The 14,067-nt window shown below is 45.0% G+C and overlaps 1 protein-coding gene across 3 annotated transcripts in view; it reads left to right on the top strand.

Moving 5' to 3' along the window:
- The window catches only part of RRM2 (ribonucleotide reductase regulatory subunit M2), a 59,354-nt gene that overhangs the window by 42,738 nt on the left and 2,549 nt on the right, over positions 1-14,067 (top strand). For 2 of the 3 annotated variants that reach the window (XM_036881788.2, XM_057497455.1), the window contains exons 4-10: positions 9,453-9,572; positions 9,655-9,729; positions 10,058-10,204; positions 10,479-10,595; positions 11,195-11,328; positions 12,946-13,040; positions 13,168-13,301. In XM_036881788.2, the coding sequence (XP_036737683.2) occupies positions 9,453-9,572; positions 9,655-9,729; positions 10,058-10,204; positions 10,479-10,595; positions 11,195-11,328; positions 12,946-13,040; positions 13,168-13,301 (822 nt within the window). The remainder of the gene's footprint in view (positions 1-9,452; positions 9,573-9,654; positions 9,730-10,057; positions 10,205-10,478; positions 10,596-11,194; positions 11,329-12,945; positions 13,041-13,167; positions 13,302-14,067) is intronic. The other variant, XM_036881789.2, reaches the window with a different exon arrangement.

Below are 14,067 nucleotides of genomic sequence, written 5' to 3'. Positions count from 1 at the left end.
ACAATAAAAATTGAACAATTTTATTTGCGAATGATGCGAAATCTAAATCTAGTCCTATGGGTCTGGTAGAGTAATAAAACATTAAGAGACCATGAAAGATCCAGACTAACCTTGTGACCAGTAGCGCAGATTCAGGAACAAGGCTGTGGAGGTTCAGAGCCTGGTTTCACCTGATTGATTTTGGGGAGGTTGCTCTACCCACCCTGTCTCACTTTCTTCATATGTAAAATGGGACTGATGATGTACCTACCTCCTAGGGTTGTTATAAGTTAAAATAAGTAAATACATAAAGCACTAGGATCCTTCTGGTATATAGTAAGTGCTGTGTATTATTTAGCTGGTATTGTTAATATAATTCCAGGAAGCAATGCAGCAAATTGCATCAATAGATGTAAGGGGAAGAATCATACAGTTTTACTGGTAAATGCCAAAAGAACATCTGATTAAATTAAACATTTCTCATTAAAACTCTCTGTGATCTAGGATTATAACAAAAACTTATTTAAGTAATAAAGAATATGTATCAAACATCAACAAATACTTCTGGGGAAAAGGAGTGAAGTGAGGCCAGATCATAGGTTTTCCTTCTCATCATTCATTCCATGAATATTTGTCGAGGACATACATCCTGGGATCCTGTGCTGAGAATGGAGCAGTAAAGGCAGATTTCTGGTTCCTGGCTCTCATAAGCTTACATTCTAAATAAGACAAAAATTTAAGAGACTAACAAGTGCTATGCAGAACACTAACATAGAGTGGTACATTAGAGAGTGACTGAGCAGCTGACACTACGCTGACATCTAAATGAAACGAATGAACCAGCCATGGAAGAGGCCAGGAGAAAGGACATCTCAGCTTTATTGTAAAAGCCAAACCCTGCGGAAAAAACCCAGATGTCTCGCGACAGGTGAATGGTTAGCCACACTGTGGCACAGACACAGCACTGTGGACCTCACTCAGAAATAAAGCAACAATGGTTACACTCAGTGACATGGGTCCATCTCCAGGTCACTCTGTTGAGTGAAAAAAGCCAATTTCAAAGGATCACATGCTGTGTGATTCCATTTATGTAATATTCTCTATGTGACAGATTATGGTGATGAGACCAGATCGGTGGTTGCCAGGAATTATGGTTGGGGTGGGTGTGAGTATTAAGGAATAACAGGGATTTTTCTTTGTGGAGATGGAACAGTTTTGCATCCATTTTGGTGATGATTACTCAAATCCACACATGTGATACAGTTTCCAAGAACCATGCACACACCCACAGGAGTGCATGTAGAAACTGGTGAAATCCAAATAAGGTTCAGAATTTACCTAATAGAATTGCACAAATGTAATTTCCTAACTTTGACAATGCACTATGTTATGCAAGATATTAAGGGGACCTGAGTGAATGGTACAAAGGAACTCTGTACTAATTTTGCAACTTCTCATGTGTCTTCAACTATTTCTGGATATTAAGCTATAGTTTTAAAAAAAGACATAAATGAAAAACAAGGAAAATATAACTGCAACATATGTAATAGAGATACCATCCAAAACATATAGGGTTCCTACAGATCAGCAAGAAAATGATGAATAACCCAGTCAATAAATGGAAAAATATCAGTACATTCAGAGAAGAAATATAAATGGACATTAGATAAATGTCCGTATTCAATCTCACTAATAATCAAATAAATTCTGATTAAGACCAAAAGGAAATATTAGTTTTCATCTATAAAAGACTGATGACTGGAATATAGAGAAAGTGCCATTCTTACATAGTGTGAGGATATGAACTGGCCAGTGTTGTAACAGGCAACTTGATGACACCTATCCAAATTTTAAATGTTTACACCATTTGACCCAATAATTCTACTTCTAGGAAATACGAAAATGTACACTGCAGCATTGTTTATAATAGCAAAAAATTAGACATGACCTAAACACCTGTCACAGGGTACTGGGGAGACAAATTATAATTATGGCAGCTAATATCTATCTGGTGCTTTCGATGTTCCAGGGACTTTTATAAGTGCTTTATGTGGATTAACTCATTTAATCCTCACAACAGTCCTATGAAGTATGTTCTGGTTCTGTTATGGATAACATTCATTAGCCAGTGGGGAAGCCAGATTCACACCCTATCCAGCTGGGTCTAGAACCTTCACCCTTAACCAGGTGCTAGCACACAGGACATGTAGATAATAGGATCCTAGAGGATGTATGCATGTATGGAAGGAAACGTCTGACAGATTGTCGATGGGCTTGCTATTATGGGAAACATTTACTCTTTTGTTTATACATTTTTATACCGTTTGAATTTTGTATGATAAAAAATGTATCATTTTTATCATTGGACAGACATTAAGGACATTTAAAGGTAATAGAACAAAAGTTTAAAAAAGAGAGAGAGGGAAGAAAGAAGTGAAAAAACACTGCCTAGGAATTGCACAGCCTGGGGCATTGACTCCCTCCCTCCCTGCCACCCACCAGCCAGCGGAAGGTCGCCTTCCAGGCTGAGCTGCTTCTCTGGAGGGTGGAGGTGGAAGTCTCTGAAAAAACTGGTAGGTGCCACCTTCTCCAGAACTTTCCAGGGCTGGCTCTTCCCTGAGGAGATGATATTCCCTCAGGGAAACTTAAGATCACCAGCCAAAGTAAAAACTACTTCAAAAGAAAAACAACAAATTGGATTACAAATACCATCAAAAACTGGAAATCAGAAGGGACAGACCAAGAATTTAAAATAAGCGTAACAAACATACAGAAACCTACAGATTTGAGATTCTAAGAATCACAATATAAGAATTGCACTTTAAGAACGCTAGTATTTGAAATACGGTGGAAATTACATCCTTTGCAATGACTTAAACTTATGATGAAAAAGTTTAAATGTCAATTTAAACATCTGCAAGAGAGCACACCACTTTGCAACATCATTTCAGAGACTAAATGATGCAAAAAGGAAACGCTGATCTGAGCCCTGCACTCTGCAGGCTGCCTGATCCTGGCTGCATCTCTCAATCTGCATGACTTGGGTTTAAGGCTCTGCCAGGTTGGGGGAGACAGGAACTCTCCAAATCCTTCAGGTTAGAAAGCAATTTCTTGATTGGGATCTAAGTTTAAAAGGTATCTTCCTTCTCTGGGTGAAGGAAATAGGGTCAGTGTGGTTAACATCCGCATCAAAAAGCTCCATCTATTTGTGGGGGGAATGCTTCCTGCTTAACCAGTTCCTGCCCACTTCCAGGTGAGCTGTACAAACCAATTACAGAGTCGTAAGTGGGCTGGAGCAAAGCAGGTTGCTGCTCCATAGACTTAACGGATGCTACGCTGTTGTGCTAATGGCCCCATCAGTGTCTGAATGATAATTTGCAATTAATACAAAAACAAAGTTTTAAAGAGCTAACATTTAATCCAAGAAGTGACATGCTTTTTGGCAAATGCTAGTACCATTAGAACAATGAAAAGGGGAATTTCAAAGAGGACATCTGAGAGAAAGTCTGGGCTTTCAACCCAGGCTTCACGTGTATCTCTGGTCTTTTGTGACAAGGTTGGGCTTGAATTTGTTCCTGTGCAAAGCCTTGTTTTACCCAAGTTGGCAAAGATGATTTGTTAGAGTTCTGGGAAAGGCTTCCTGGTGCAGTTGTGATTCATAGAGGTTCGTGACCTCTATGACAAGATGCCTGTTCTTCCTCTCATTTAATTCAACCACTGTGTGCTGACCAGTCTGCTGCCTTCCTCCCCATCCAGGTGCTCATCCTCACTGCCTAGGAGGGCTATTCAAACAGAGTGGACAAGCCACAGAGGGTAAGGAGGTGGACCCACAGCACACTGGTTGCAGAGGGCATGGAGAACATGGCCCAGGCCAGGCAGGCACAGGCGCAGCTGGCGCAGAAGGAGGAGGTGATCTTCAGCATGGATGTTAACGAACCCGGCTTTAATTAGGGCAGGCCTCAGATCAGTCCCACACAAAAATATCTGGGAAACTGAGGTTTCCATAGGAAAAGGACTTGGGCTAGCAGGCATGGGTTGCTTTGTTGAGCTGAGACACGTGGTCCTGGCCCCTCTGCCTACTGAGTCGCCTCTTCCTTCCCTTGGAGGAAGCCTTGCTCCCATTCACGATGGCCTGGCGGTGCTCCAGTTTGGGTGTGTGAAGATTAAGAAAGGAAACCTCACTGGCACAGTGTCCAGACCCCAGCATGGGAAGCTCCCCCACCTACCACTCCTTGAAAATCTCAGACCCCACCTGGAAGAACAGTGGCCATACTGTTTTAGCTACTTTACTCCCCAGCAGAAGGAAGCAGGGCTTTGCCTTCTTGCTGCAGCCCAGCCATTGAGAAGCCACCACACGTGGGATTCTCAGTTTCCCCAGTGGACTCTTTGATAGAACTGCCCTCCCAGCTAGGCCTTTTTCCTGTACAAGAGTGGTCCCCTCCTTTGTTCTCCGGCCATGCTTACAGTTTTGCTGTGGTTTGCATGTCCTGAATTACACTTTGCTGCTATTCATGAATAGACCTATTTTTACCCGTAAAATAATGATTTTATTTTTAAGGTTGACAGTTGGGAAGTGCTGCCTCTGCTATGCTCACTCACACTGAAGAATACCCTGGTGGTGATGGGCAGGAGACAGGAAGAGATGGGGACAGAGGAGCTGGAGTTGTGGTCCAGGGCTGTGGCTAACTGGCTGGGCCTGGAAAAACACAATGGACTAGCTTAAGTGTAATATTTCAAGAGACTGAGAGAGCTCGGCTAGGCTAACTAAAGGGAAAGGACAGAATCTGTGTTTCTACCCATTTCATCCTTGGATTAACCCCGTGAGGTAGCAGTTATCACACCCATTTTATCAGTAAAGCAACAGGCTCAGAAATATCAAGTGACAGGTCCGAGGTCATTTAATAAATTACCAGTGCATGGGAATCCCGTGCTGGTCCGTTCCACCACACAGATCTCGTCTAAAAATGGCTGACTGTCTAGAAGTGAATCATCAGGGCTTTTTGGACTGACGTACCTGGGCTTTGCGTCTCCCCCTCCTAGGGTTATGTAGCTGAACTGCCTGGGTTGTGACAGTGGCCTCTCTCTCATATCTGTGCTGAAGGTGACTCTGCCCTTCCCTCCGCCCTCTCCCCAACCCACCCTACTCAGGATTTGCGTCCTATTTGCAAACTCATTTGCACAGGTGGCTCTATGTCTGCCAGTTCAGAATAACATGTAAAGCTGGCTGCCCCACCATTCCCCAAAACATACACACGGACACACATACCATTGTACTTATAAGTCAATATTGTGGCCTTCTTCTATTGAAGAAATTATTCAATAATAAACAACAGGAAGCTGAGTTCTGTCATGAGAAATAAACTTACCCTGGGCCTGCAAAATCGTGGCCTTACAGTCTTGTTTATTTTTCTTACCTTTCCAAATCAATCCATGTTCGGAAGTAGTCCCATTCAGACCAAGCCTGGTAGGGGCAGAAACGCAGCCTTCAGGGGAGGCACGTGACCTGGGAGCAGGACCACCAGAGCAGGGGCTGCCAGGAAAGGCGCACAAGGAGGGAGGGAAAGCCTCTAACCTCCCCCTGTAAGCTGAGGTGTGCGGGGAGATTTCAAAGATGTGCAGAGTGGATGGACCCTTGGCAGGTTTTCTGGGGGTAGGCAAACGTACCGAGGGCAGAGGAAGGCTCACTAACTTCCCCCTTAGCCCACCACCTCCCTTTTAAAATTCCACAGCTAACAAGTCAAGCTTGGGATGACCCCTTCCATCTTCCCGCCCCCCACCAACGCATTTTCCTCAACAGAAAATGCTAAGCACCCTGAAGGTCTGAAAGGAGAATACCAAGTTCAGAAAGAGGAAGGAGGTGCTCTGGAGCCACAGAGGGAGTAGCTCATGGTTGTGAAGAGGGCTGACCTTGCCCTTGGGAAAAAAAGAACTCCAGGAAGGTAAGGGGCAGCTGGGGGAGGGAAGGAAGAGATGGGTTGCAGAAAGGAAACCTCATGAACAAAATGTGATCTATACACACATGGAGTATTACACACCCTTAAAAAGGAATGAAATTCTGACACATGCTACAACATGGATGAAACTTGAAGACCTTATGTTAAGTGAAATAAGCCAGATACAAAAGACAACTATTGTATGATTCCACTTATATGAGGTACTTAGACGAGTCAGATTTATAGAGACAGAAAGTGTGGTTATGAGAGGTTGATGGGTGGGAGGAACTGGGGAACTAGTGTTTAATGGGGACAGAGTTTCAGTATAAGATGATGAAAATGTTTGGGAGACAGAAGATGGTGATGGCTGCACAATGTTGTAATGTACTTAATGCCACTTAATTGCACACTTGAAAATGCTTCAAATGGTAAATTTTAGTTTAAGTATATTTTACCACAGTAAAAAAAATAATGAAGCCTTTAGATCTAACTTTCAGTTTGTAGTAAATACAGGGTTTAGAAAAACAAGTTAAATGACACTGTGAAGACAAAATCAGGCAAATGCAGAATGTTCGGTATCCTACAAGGAAAGTGGCCTGAACTACAAAAAGTCTATGTCATGGCAGAAAAAAGCGGAGGAATTCTTCTAATTAAAAAAGACTAAAAAGTGTAATAACCAAATGTAACGCATGCACTTAATTGGATCCTGTGTTAAAACCAACTTAAAAGATATTTGCTACATCTGGGAAAATTTTTTACCTAGAATTAGGTATTAGAGATACCTAGTGATATTAGAGATGAATGCTAGTTTTCTTAGGTTCGAATATGGTACAGTGGATGTGTTGGAGAATTTCCTTATTTTGGGGAGTTTTATAATGAAATATGCTGAAATACCTGGGGGTGAAGTGTCATAGTACCTGCAAATCACTTTCAAATGATCCAGAAAACAGAAGCCTCATACACCCATAGAGGGATTTAAGCAAATATGTCAAAATGGAAACTGCTGTTGAATGGTGGGTGGAGGTGGGTGAACACTGAAATTCTTTCAATTTTTCTGTATATTGAAAACATCTTTGATAAGATGGGAGGGAAGAGGTCTAGCTGGGAAGTATGAGGAGCTGTGTGGCCTTGGGCAGTCTCCTTGCCTCTCAGGCCTTAGTTTCCTCACCTAAAGAACAAGGCCAAAAATATCTCCGTTTTCTGGATTACAAGTGTAAATTACCTGGTCCAGGTGCCCAGTGGCTGTGGGGTTGTCGCTAGTATTACTATGACAGTCTCTAGCACGGTGTCTGGTACACTGAGCGTCGAGTGGTTTTGGAAAATCACTTAAACTCGCTGGACCTCGGTTTCTCTGCCTGGGGGCGGGGGCGGGACCCTCAGAGGCCACCTCACTGGCCCTGGCGGATGGCTGAATTTGGGCGCCGCAGCGCGGGCCGCGGGAATGGGGGCGGGGCCTTCCGGTGGGCGCTGCGGGAGCCCGAAGTCTCGAAGGAACAGCCTTTCGGGGGCCGGGGCGGAGCCTCCCTGCTGCGGACCAATCGGGGAGCAGACTTCAAAGCGGGCGCGGAACTTCCCAGAAGATCCCGGCTGCGGGCTTGTCAGCTGGCTGGTGACCTCAGGGTCACTTGGTCACGTAGTCTGGCCGGGCGCACCCGTCTCCGGTCCCTGGGCGAGAGGGGACACTGAGGACCAGAAGCCAGGCCCGGCGGGGCCACAGAGCTTTCTGCAGCCGCCGCCTTAGTAAAGTGAGAGCGGGGGCCGGCCGGAAAGAGCCAGTTGCTCAACCGGGAGGCGGCGAGCAGCAAGGAGGGCGACTCTAGCCCCTGCCTCGTGGTGCTACTCGTCTTTCCAAGTTTTCCACAAAGCTTGTGTTATTTGGTAGGGAAAAGTGAAACTAAAGCTAGCTCAGAGTAGTAACGCATCATGGTTCCTGTACATACAGAGTATAACGGGAGATAAAAAGCGCGTGGAGCCTGAGAAAGGATCGCTTGGGGTGTTGATTGCACGAGATTGGAATGTGAATTGGGTACTAGAGGGTACCAAGGGATCACTGATGATTTTGTTAGATGTGATAATGGCTTTGTCAACCATAAAATTATCAATGAAAATATCCACTTCCTGGGGTGGACGCTGATGTAAAATTGACAGTGTCTGGGACGTGATTTAAAACTAATGATGCTGGACTAAAGTTGTTGCATTTTCTAAGAGATGTGACTCGGTGATCTTCCTCAGACTGGAGAATATTCTAAACACATTATGTAGTATTTAAGAAATGGAGGAAACAGACGCTACGCCTAACCTCTTTAAGGTATTCTATCCAGAAAAGACTAAAAAAAGTCTAGTATAGCTCTTAGCGACAACCCTGAGTGTTTGCAGCTGTTGGAGCTTTCCCAGGTTAACCATTTCTTTCTTGGATGTTAACATTTCTTTCTCTTCATTCATTTCTGGCATTTTGCCACTTGCAGGGCAAATGTCTATGGCAAATCTGAAAATCCAAATATAAAGTGAAATGAAAACTTATTAAATTCACGTCTTCACCCTCATCCCAATAGAGATTTTCAATCTCCTCTTCAGGCAATTTAATGCCCAATATACAGTAGATGAATTCCTAGTTTTTCAATCACTCTGAACTTTAAGAATTTTTGCTCTTACAACAGTGTTGATACAGAAGACAGTGGCCGGAGAGCAGACACAGTTTCAGTGGGAAACTGCATCAAAGGCCCTCTTTCTGTCTTTTAGTCAACTTGAAGGTTTACACAGGACTGCGTGTTTTACATGAATTACCTCATTTAATACTCTCATTTTATTAATAATCTCACAGGTTAGGTAAGGCTACAAGTCCCATTTTACCAACGAGGGCACCGAATCTTTAAGCCAGGTGATATGCCTGCACTGCGGAACTCAGTAGCCAGCAGCTCTAACCTTTAGGCTCGCCAGCCACCCTACAGATTTGCTTGATCTCAGGGACCTTGCATCCCCATTCAGGTACACATATGTAAATGGTCGCAACGCGTTTTCTTCGCACCAGGGGCGTTTTACAGGCATTTGCACCAACCTCATTTGCAGAACCATTGCCCGGACTCGCGAAAAAAGTTGAGGAGAGACGTTTTCGGGGTGGGGCTCTGGGGGTGGGGGAATCCTCTCCCGCTCGCGGGCGGGCGGGCTCCAATCGCGTTGCCTCATTCAATCCCAAACACTTCCCGGACTAGCGAGTGCCCGCGCGCGCCAGGGCCCACCGAGACGGGCGGAGGCTGAAACCTCTGTGCGGTGGGTCCCACAGGGGTCCGTGGGACGGCGGCGACCCCGGTCGGGCCAGCGGCCCCCGAAGCTCTGGGGGTCCCCGGAAGGCGGGCTACAAGGGCTCCCGCGCTGCTCTTGAATATCCGACACCCGGCGGCCCCGGGCGCATCCAATGGGAAAGCGATGCTGGGGCACGCCCACTGCGCAGCCCCGCCCACCGCTCTCGCAGGCCCGCGGGGCTTTAAAAGCCCGGCTGGGAGGCGAGGGCGTCCCTGACTCGCGCTCCGCTTACCTCATCAGCTCGCGGCCGCCATGCTCTCCGTTCGCGTCCCGCTCGCCACCATCGTCGACCCGCAGCATCAGCAGCAGGTCCAGCTGTCGCCTCTGAAGGGGCTGAGCCTGGCGGACAAGGAGAACACGGTGAGCGCACGTAGGCCTGCCGGGGCGGGGCGGCGGGTGCCTGTGGGACTTGGGCAAGCCCCTCACCGCGCGTCTCCCGCAGCCCCCGGCCCTCAGCGGGACCCGCGTGCTGGCCAGCAAGACCGCCAGGAGGATCTTCCAGGACTCCCCCGAGCCGGTAAGCAGGCGGGCGGAGGGTGTAAGGGGCGCCCGCCGGCGCTTGGCGCCAAAGCCTCATTGTCTGCCCCTCTGGTTCAAACCCTAGCCCGCGCTCCTTTCCCGCCAAAGCGTTTCTCTCCCTGTCATTTCCTACTTTACACCGGCATATTTCCTACAGTTTCTCTGTTGCCTTTCTGTTATGTTACGTATGGAGTATATATATGACAGCTGACACTTAAGTATTGAATCACATGAGCTTGCCAATAGCTGAACGCATTTGGCCTGGGGAAAATGGCAATTCCAAATGTTTGGCCCTGTACTTAACATTTTCATTACTTTCTCCCCAGCAGAAAACTAAGATACTTGCCCCCAGCCTGGAGGATGAACCACTACTGAGAGAAAACCCTCGGCGTTTTGTCGTCTTTCCTATCGAATATCATGATATTTGGCAGATGTATAAGAAAGCGGAGGCTTCCTTTTGGACAGCTGAGGAGGTAAATCAGACAGGACTGGGGGACTTAAAGGTTCAACGTGGCCCCCAACTCTAGAGGAAGACCCTGCAGTAGTGCTTATGACTTGTTAGAAATATACTTTACACTCTTCTTGTTCCTCTTGGGGAATGGCTGCCCACTGAGAGTGTTGGTTGTTATTGGCAAAGGGAACTCTGTACCTAAGGGGCATACTTACCAAGTGGTGCTAGTAGACGCGAGTTTAAGAACTATGCATGTATGAGGTCGATGCTTGAATCCCTTGTGTTGTTAAACTCAGGTGGATCTTTCTAAAGACATTCAGCACTGGGAAGCCCTGAAGCCTGAGGAGAGATATTTTATATCTCACGTTCTGGCTTTCTTTGCAGCAAGTGATGGCATAGTAAATGAAAACTTGGTAAGTTTCCAAAAAACATCTGCTTTCGCTTACTTAAGGATTTAAGGGAGAACTAATTCTCTTTCACACATCTTGTACATTTTTCCTTACTGAATGTATCTATATCTGTAAGCTAGTATTTATATTGCATGGCATTTGCTGTTTTATAATACAGTTTGTAGTTATTTCTTCCTTTATGGTATTTCCCCCCCCCCCCCGACTGTAGAGAAGCTCAGAGACAGTGCTAAGTGGTAGAACAAGGTTTACACCTTGTGGTGATCACATCGCTCTCCTTTTTTGTGACTTGCTGGTTTAATAATTTGGTTGCATAAATATTTTACTGTGAGTGGATTCTTCATGCAGTGAGTTATGAAAGAATGAATCAATGTTCACAGAAACCTTACAAATACGGATTATCTGTGTTCTGATTCTGTGAATCGAGCATATGGCATAGAATGTCCAGCTTTACCACAGAACTGTGAAGAACTGTATTAAATATATATAGAAACAAACCTTATAATGGTACCAAAAAGGGAATGTGGTGTAGCTGGTGTCCATTGACTGAATTTGCGGCCTGGTAGATTTTCCTTAAGCTGAGCTGTGGTGTGTTTTACCACTAGGTGGAGCGGTTTAGCCAAGAAGTGCAGATTACAGAAGCCCGCTGTTTCTATGGCTTCCAAATTGCCATGGAAAACATACATTCTGAAATGTATAGTCTCCTCATTGACACTTACATTAAGGACTCCAAAGAAAGGTAAGTATTTGGGTGACAGGCTGACATTTTTAGGGCTCACTAATCGTTACTTTATTTCAAGTTTTGAAAATTATGTAAGGATAGACAAATGACTCTCAATGACTAAGAAGACAAATTCCTAGCATTGTTATCAAACCAAACACACCTGGGTCCGCTCACTTGGTAGGCAGCAAAGCCAAACACTGCCACAGGATGCAGTGAAAAGAAGGGAGTGTTTATTGCAGGGCGCCATGCAAGAACTGGCAGCAATGCTCAAGCTCCCGAACTTGCCATCGGCTTAGAGCAAGGGCTTTTAAAGGCAAAATTAGGGAAAGGGTTGCAGGTTGTGTGATCAGCATGTGCCCATTCTTCTGGCTGGTCAGTGGTGAGGTGCCAGGAGATTGTTTAAGGAATCTTAGCTATCAGTCTTCTGGCTCCATCCAGTCTGGGGTCTATGAGCTGGCTGTCAGAAGCAACCCATCTGGTGTGGGTCTAAGTTCCTGTAAAACATCTCAGTGATACACGAGCCGAGAGTTTATCTCTAGCCTTGGTAGTTTATATTAGACAGCAATAGAGTAGAGAGTAAGATATAGCTTGGGGCCTGTTTTACAATTTGAATATTGACTGAGAGGCAGGAAAGTTAGAAATGGGCTATTGGGATAGTCTAGATACTAAAGTAGCTTTGGGATGGGAGCCTTATGTGGAACAGAAGTGGTAAAGCTGATGGGTGGGCTGCTACAGATTACTTGGAAAAAGGAAAAATGAGTGGTAACTTGAAGGCTCATAGGATTGAGGAAACTCTGAGAGTAAAAAGATTTGTAGGCAGATATGAGAAAAGAAGGTAAAGGAGCATTGATTGGCTTACTTCTGGTAAAAGAGGCATTTACCAGAAGGAGGAGGATCAGGAAGATCTGAAGCTAGGGAGAGGCATAGCCAGGTCTCAAGTACTGGAGGACATGGACATGGACAAAGAATGTAAGGAGCCCAGTGGTCTCATTACCTTGGCTTCAGAAAACAGGATCATCTGGGAGGGAGCAAGCTGGGGAATCTGGAGACTCCTGAGTCGGGCACAGGGAGGAAGGTAATAAGAAAACCCAGTTAAGTGCAGGCCAATCACTTTGCTTTCCTGACCTGGGATTGACAATGGTATTGTAGAAATATAGTAGGAAACTGTCCTGCTAGGTGTTCAGTCTATTGGCTTTATTATTATATACATATGACATTGGGGCCCAAATAATGGGCCCAGTGATATGGGGTGAGGTGGGGTGTCTATATAGGGAGATAATAGCATAGTTTAAGCAGTCCAAGCAGTAAAGATTTTATGGTTCTTCAAATTTAATGAAGATAGGGCCTGCGAACCTTGTCATGACCTGCACTTGAAATAATCAAGCCAGTAAATGCACTTAATGTAAGGCACTCAGAATTTTAATGTTAAATCTTGGGGCTCCATATGAATTTAAAAAATAATTTTGTATTAAAAACCAAATGATTATTGAGATTTTAAGAACAGTGGAGAAAAGTAAACTAGTAAATGTTTCTGTTTGAGTCCCTGTTGGACCATGGTCCCAGTGTGCTTATTTAAAAGCCATGTGACAGGAGGTCTTTGCTGTGATTGCTGACGCTCTGTGTGCCTACTAGGGAATTTCTCTTCAATGCCATTGAGACGATGCCTTGTGTAAAGAAAAAGGCAGACTGGGCCTTGCGTTGGATTGGCGACAAAGAGGCTACCTATGGTAAGGATACCTTTGGCCCTAACACCTGAGCTTCATTTTCTAAGTGACTTTCCTGGTTTGCTGGCCTTTCCTATGAATATGAACACTCGGTCACTAGGAATATTTTGGTGTTAACTCTTATAAATAGGAGAACGTGTGGTAGCCTTTGCCGCGGTGGAAGGAATCTTCTTTTCTGGTTCTTTTGCATCGATATTCTGGCTCAAGAAACGAGGACTCATGCCTGGTCTCACATTTTCCAATGAACTTATTAGCAGAGATGAGGTGAGTGTAATGCAAGCCTGTCATGCAGCAGGCTAATCTGTACCCCAAACACCTACAACTTCTGTGTTCACCGAAGGGAACCCAAAAGAACAGATTGCTATGTATCCATGTTTAACATGTGAATTCAACCATATATGTACTTGGCAGAGAATGAAATACTTAAAGTAATTTGCAGAAATTACTTATATTCTCAGTGTAACACATTTATGTGTATGTATGATGGGATGTTTTGTTTTTGCCTGATATTCTGTGTGAACACACTGCACTTCACGGTTGGTAAGCACCCTGATGAGATGAGAGTCCATTCTAGTCCAGTGTATATCTTTGAATGCACTTGGATTAAGCTGTGAAAAGGAAGGTGACTTTGCCCTGGTATTCCAGTTTAGGTCACATTTGAAGGGTGCAGAGTATGAACGCTGCCATATTTTGAACACAGTTGATGTCCCCTTATAGGAAGATCTTCCTGTATAAGATCAGGATTACTTGGCACTAAAACTTGCAGACTTGATACACTTGAAATTGCATTACTGATTTCCTGAGCATTAAGTTGTAAGTCTAAAAACTAACTAGCCTAGCCACTGAGTTTTGCCTTTCCTGCAGGAAATAGTAGGAAATTAGAGCTCCTTGCTGTAGAAAGTCCTTTGAGCAGACATTCTGCCCTGTCCTTTGCCCACCACTCAGCATGGGGAGGACCAGACCTGGCCTGCTGTTATTAGCTAGGTGGGCAGCACTGCGGGCCTTGGGTGGGTGGTGCTGAGGCTGCCTT

The sequence above is a fragment of the Manis pentadactyla genome, chromosome 2 (assembly GCF_030020395.1).
Source record: "Manis pentadactyla isolate mManPen7 chromosome 2, mManPen7.hap1, whole genome shotgun sequence".
In the NCBI taxonomy this organism is placed as follows: domain Eukaryota; kingdom Metazoa; phylum Chordata; class Mammalia; order Pholidota; family Manidae; genus Manis; species Manis pentadactyla.
The sequence above is the reverse complement of the archived record's forward strand: the minus strand, read 5'-3'. Positions and strand labels throughout refer to the sequence as shown.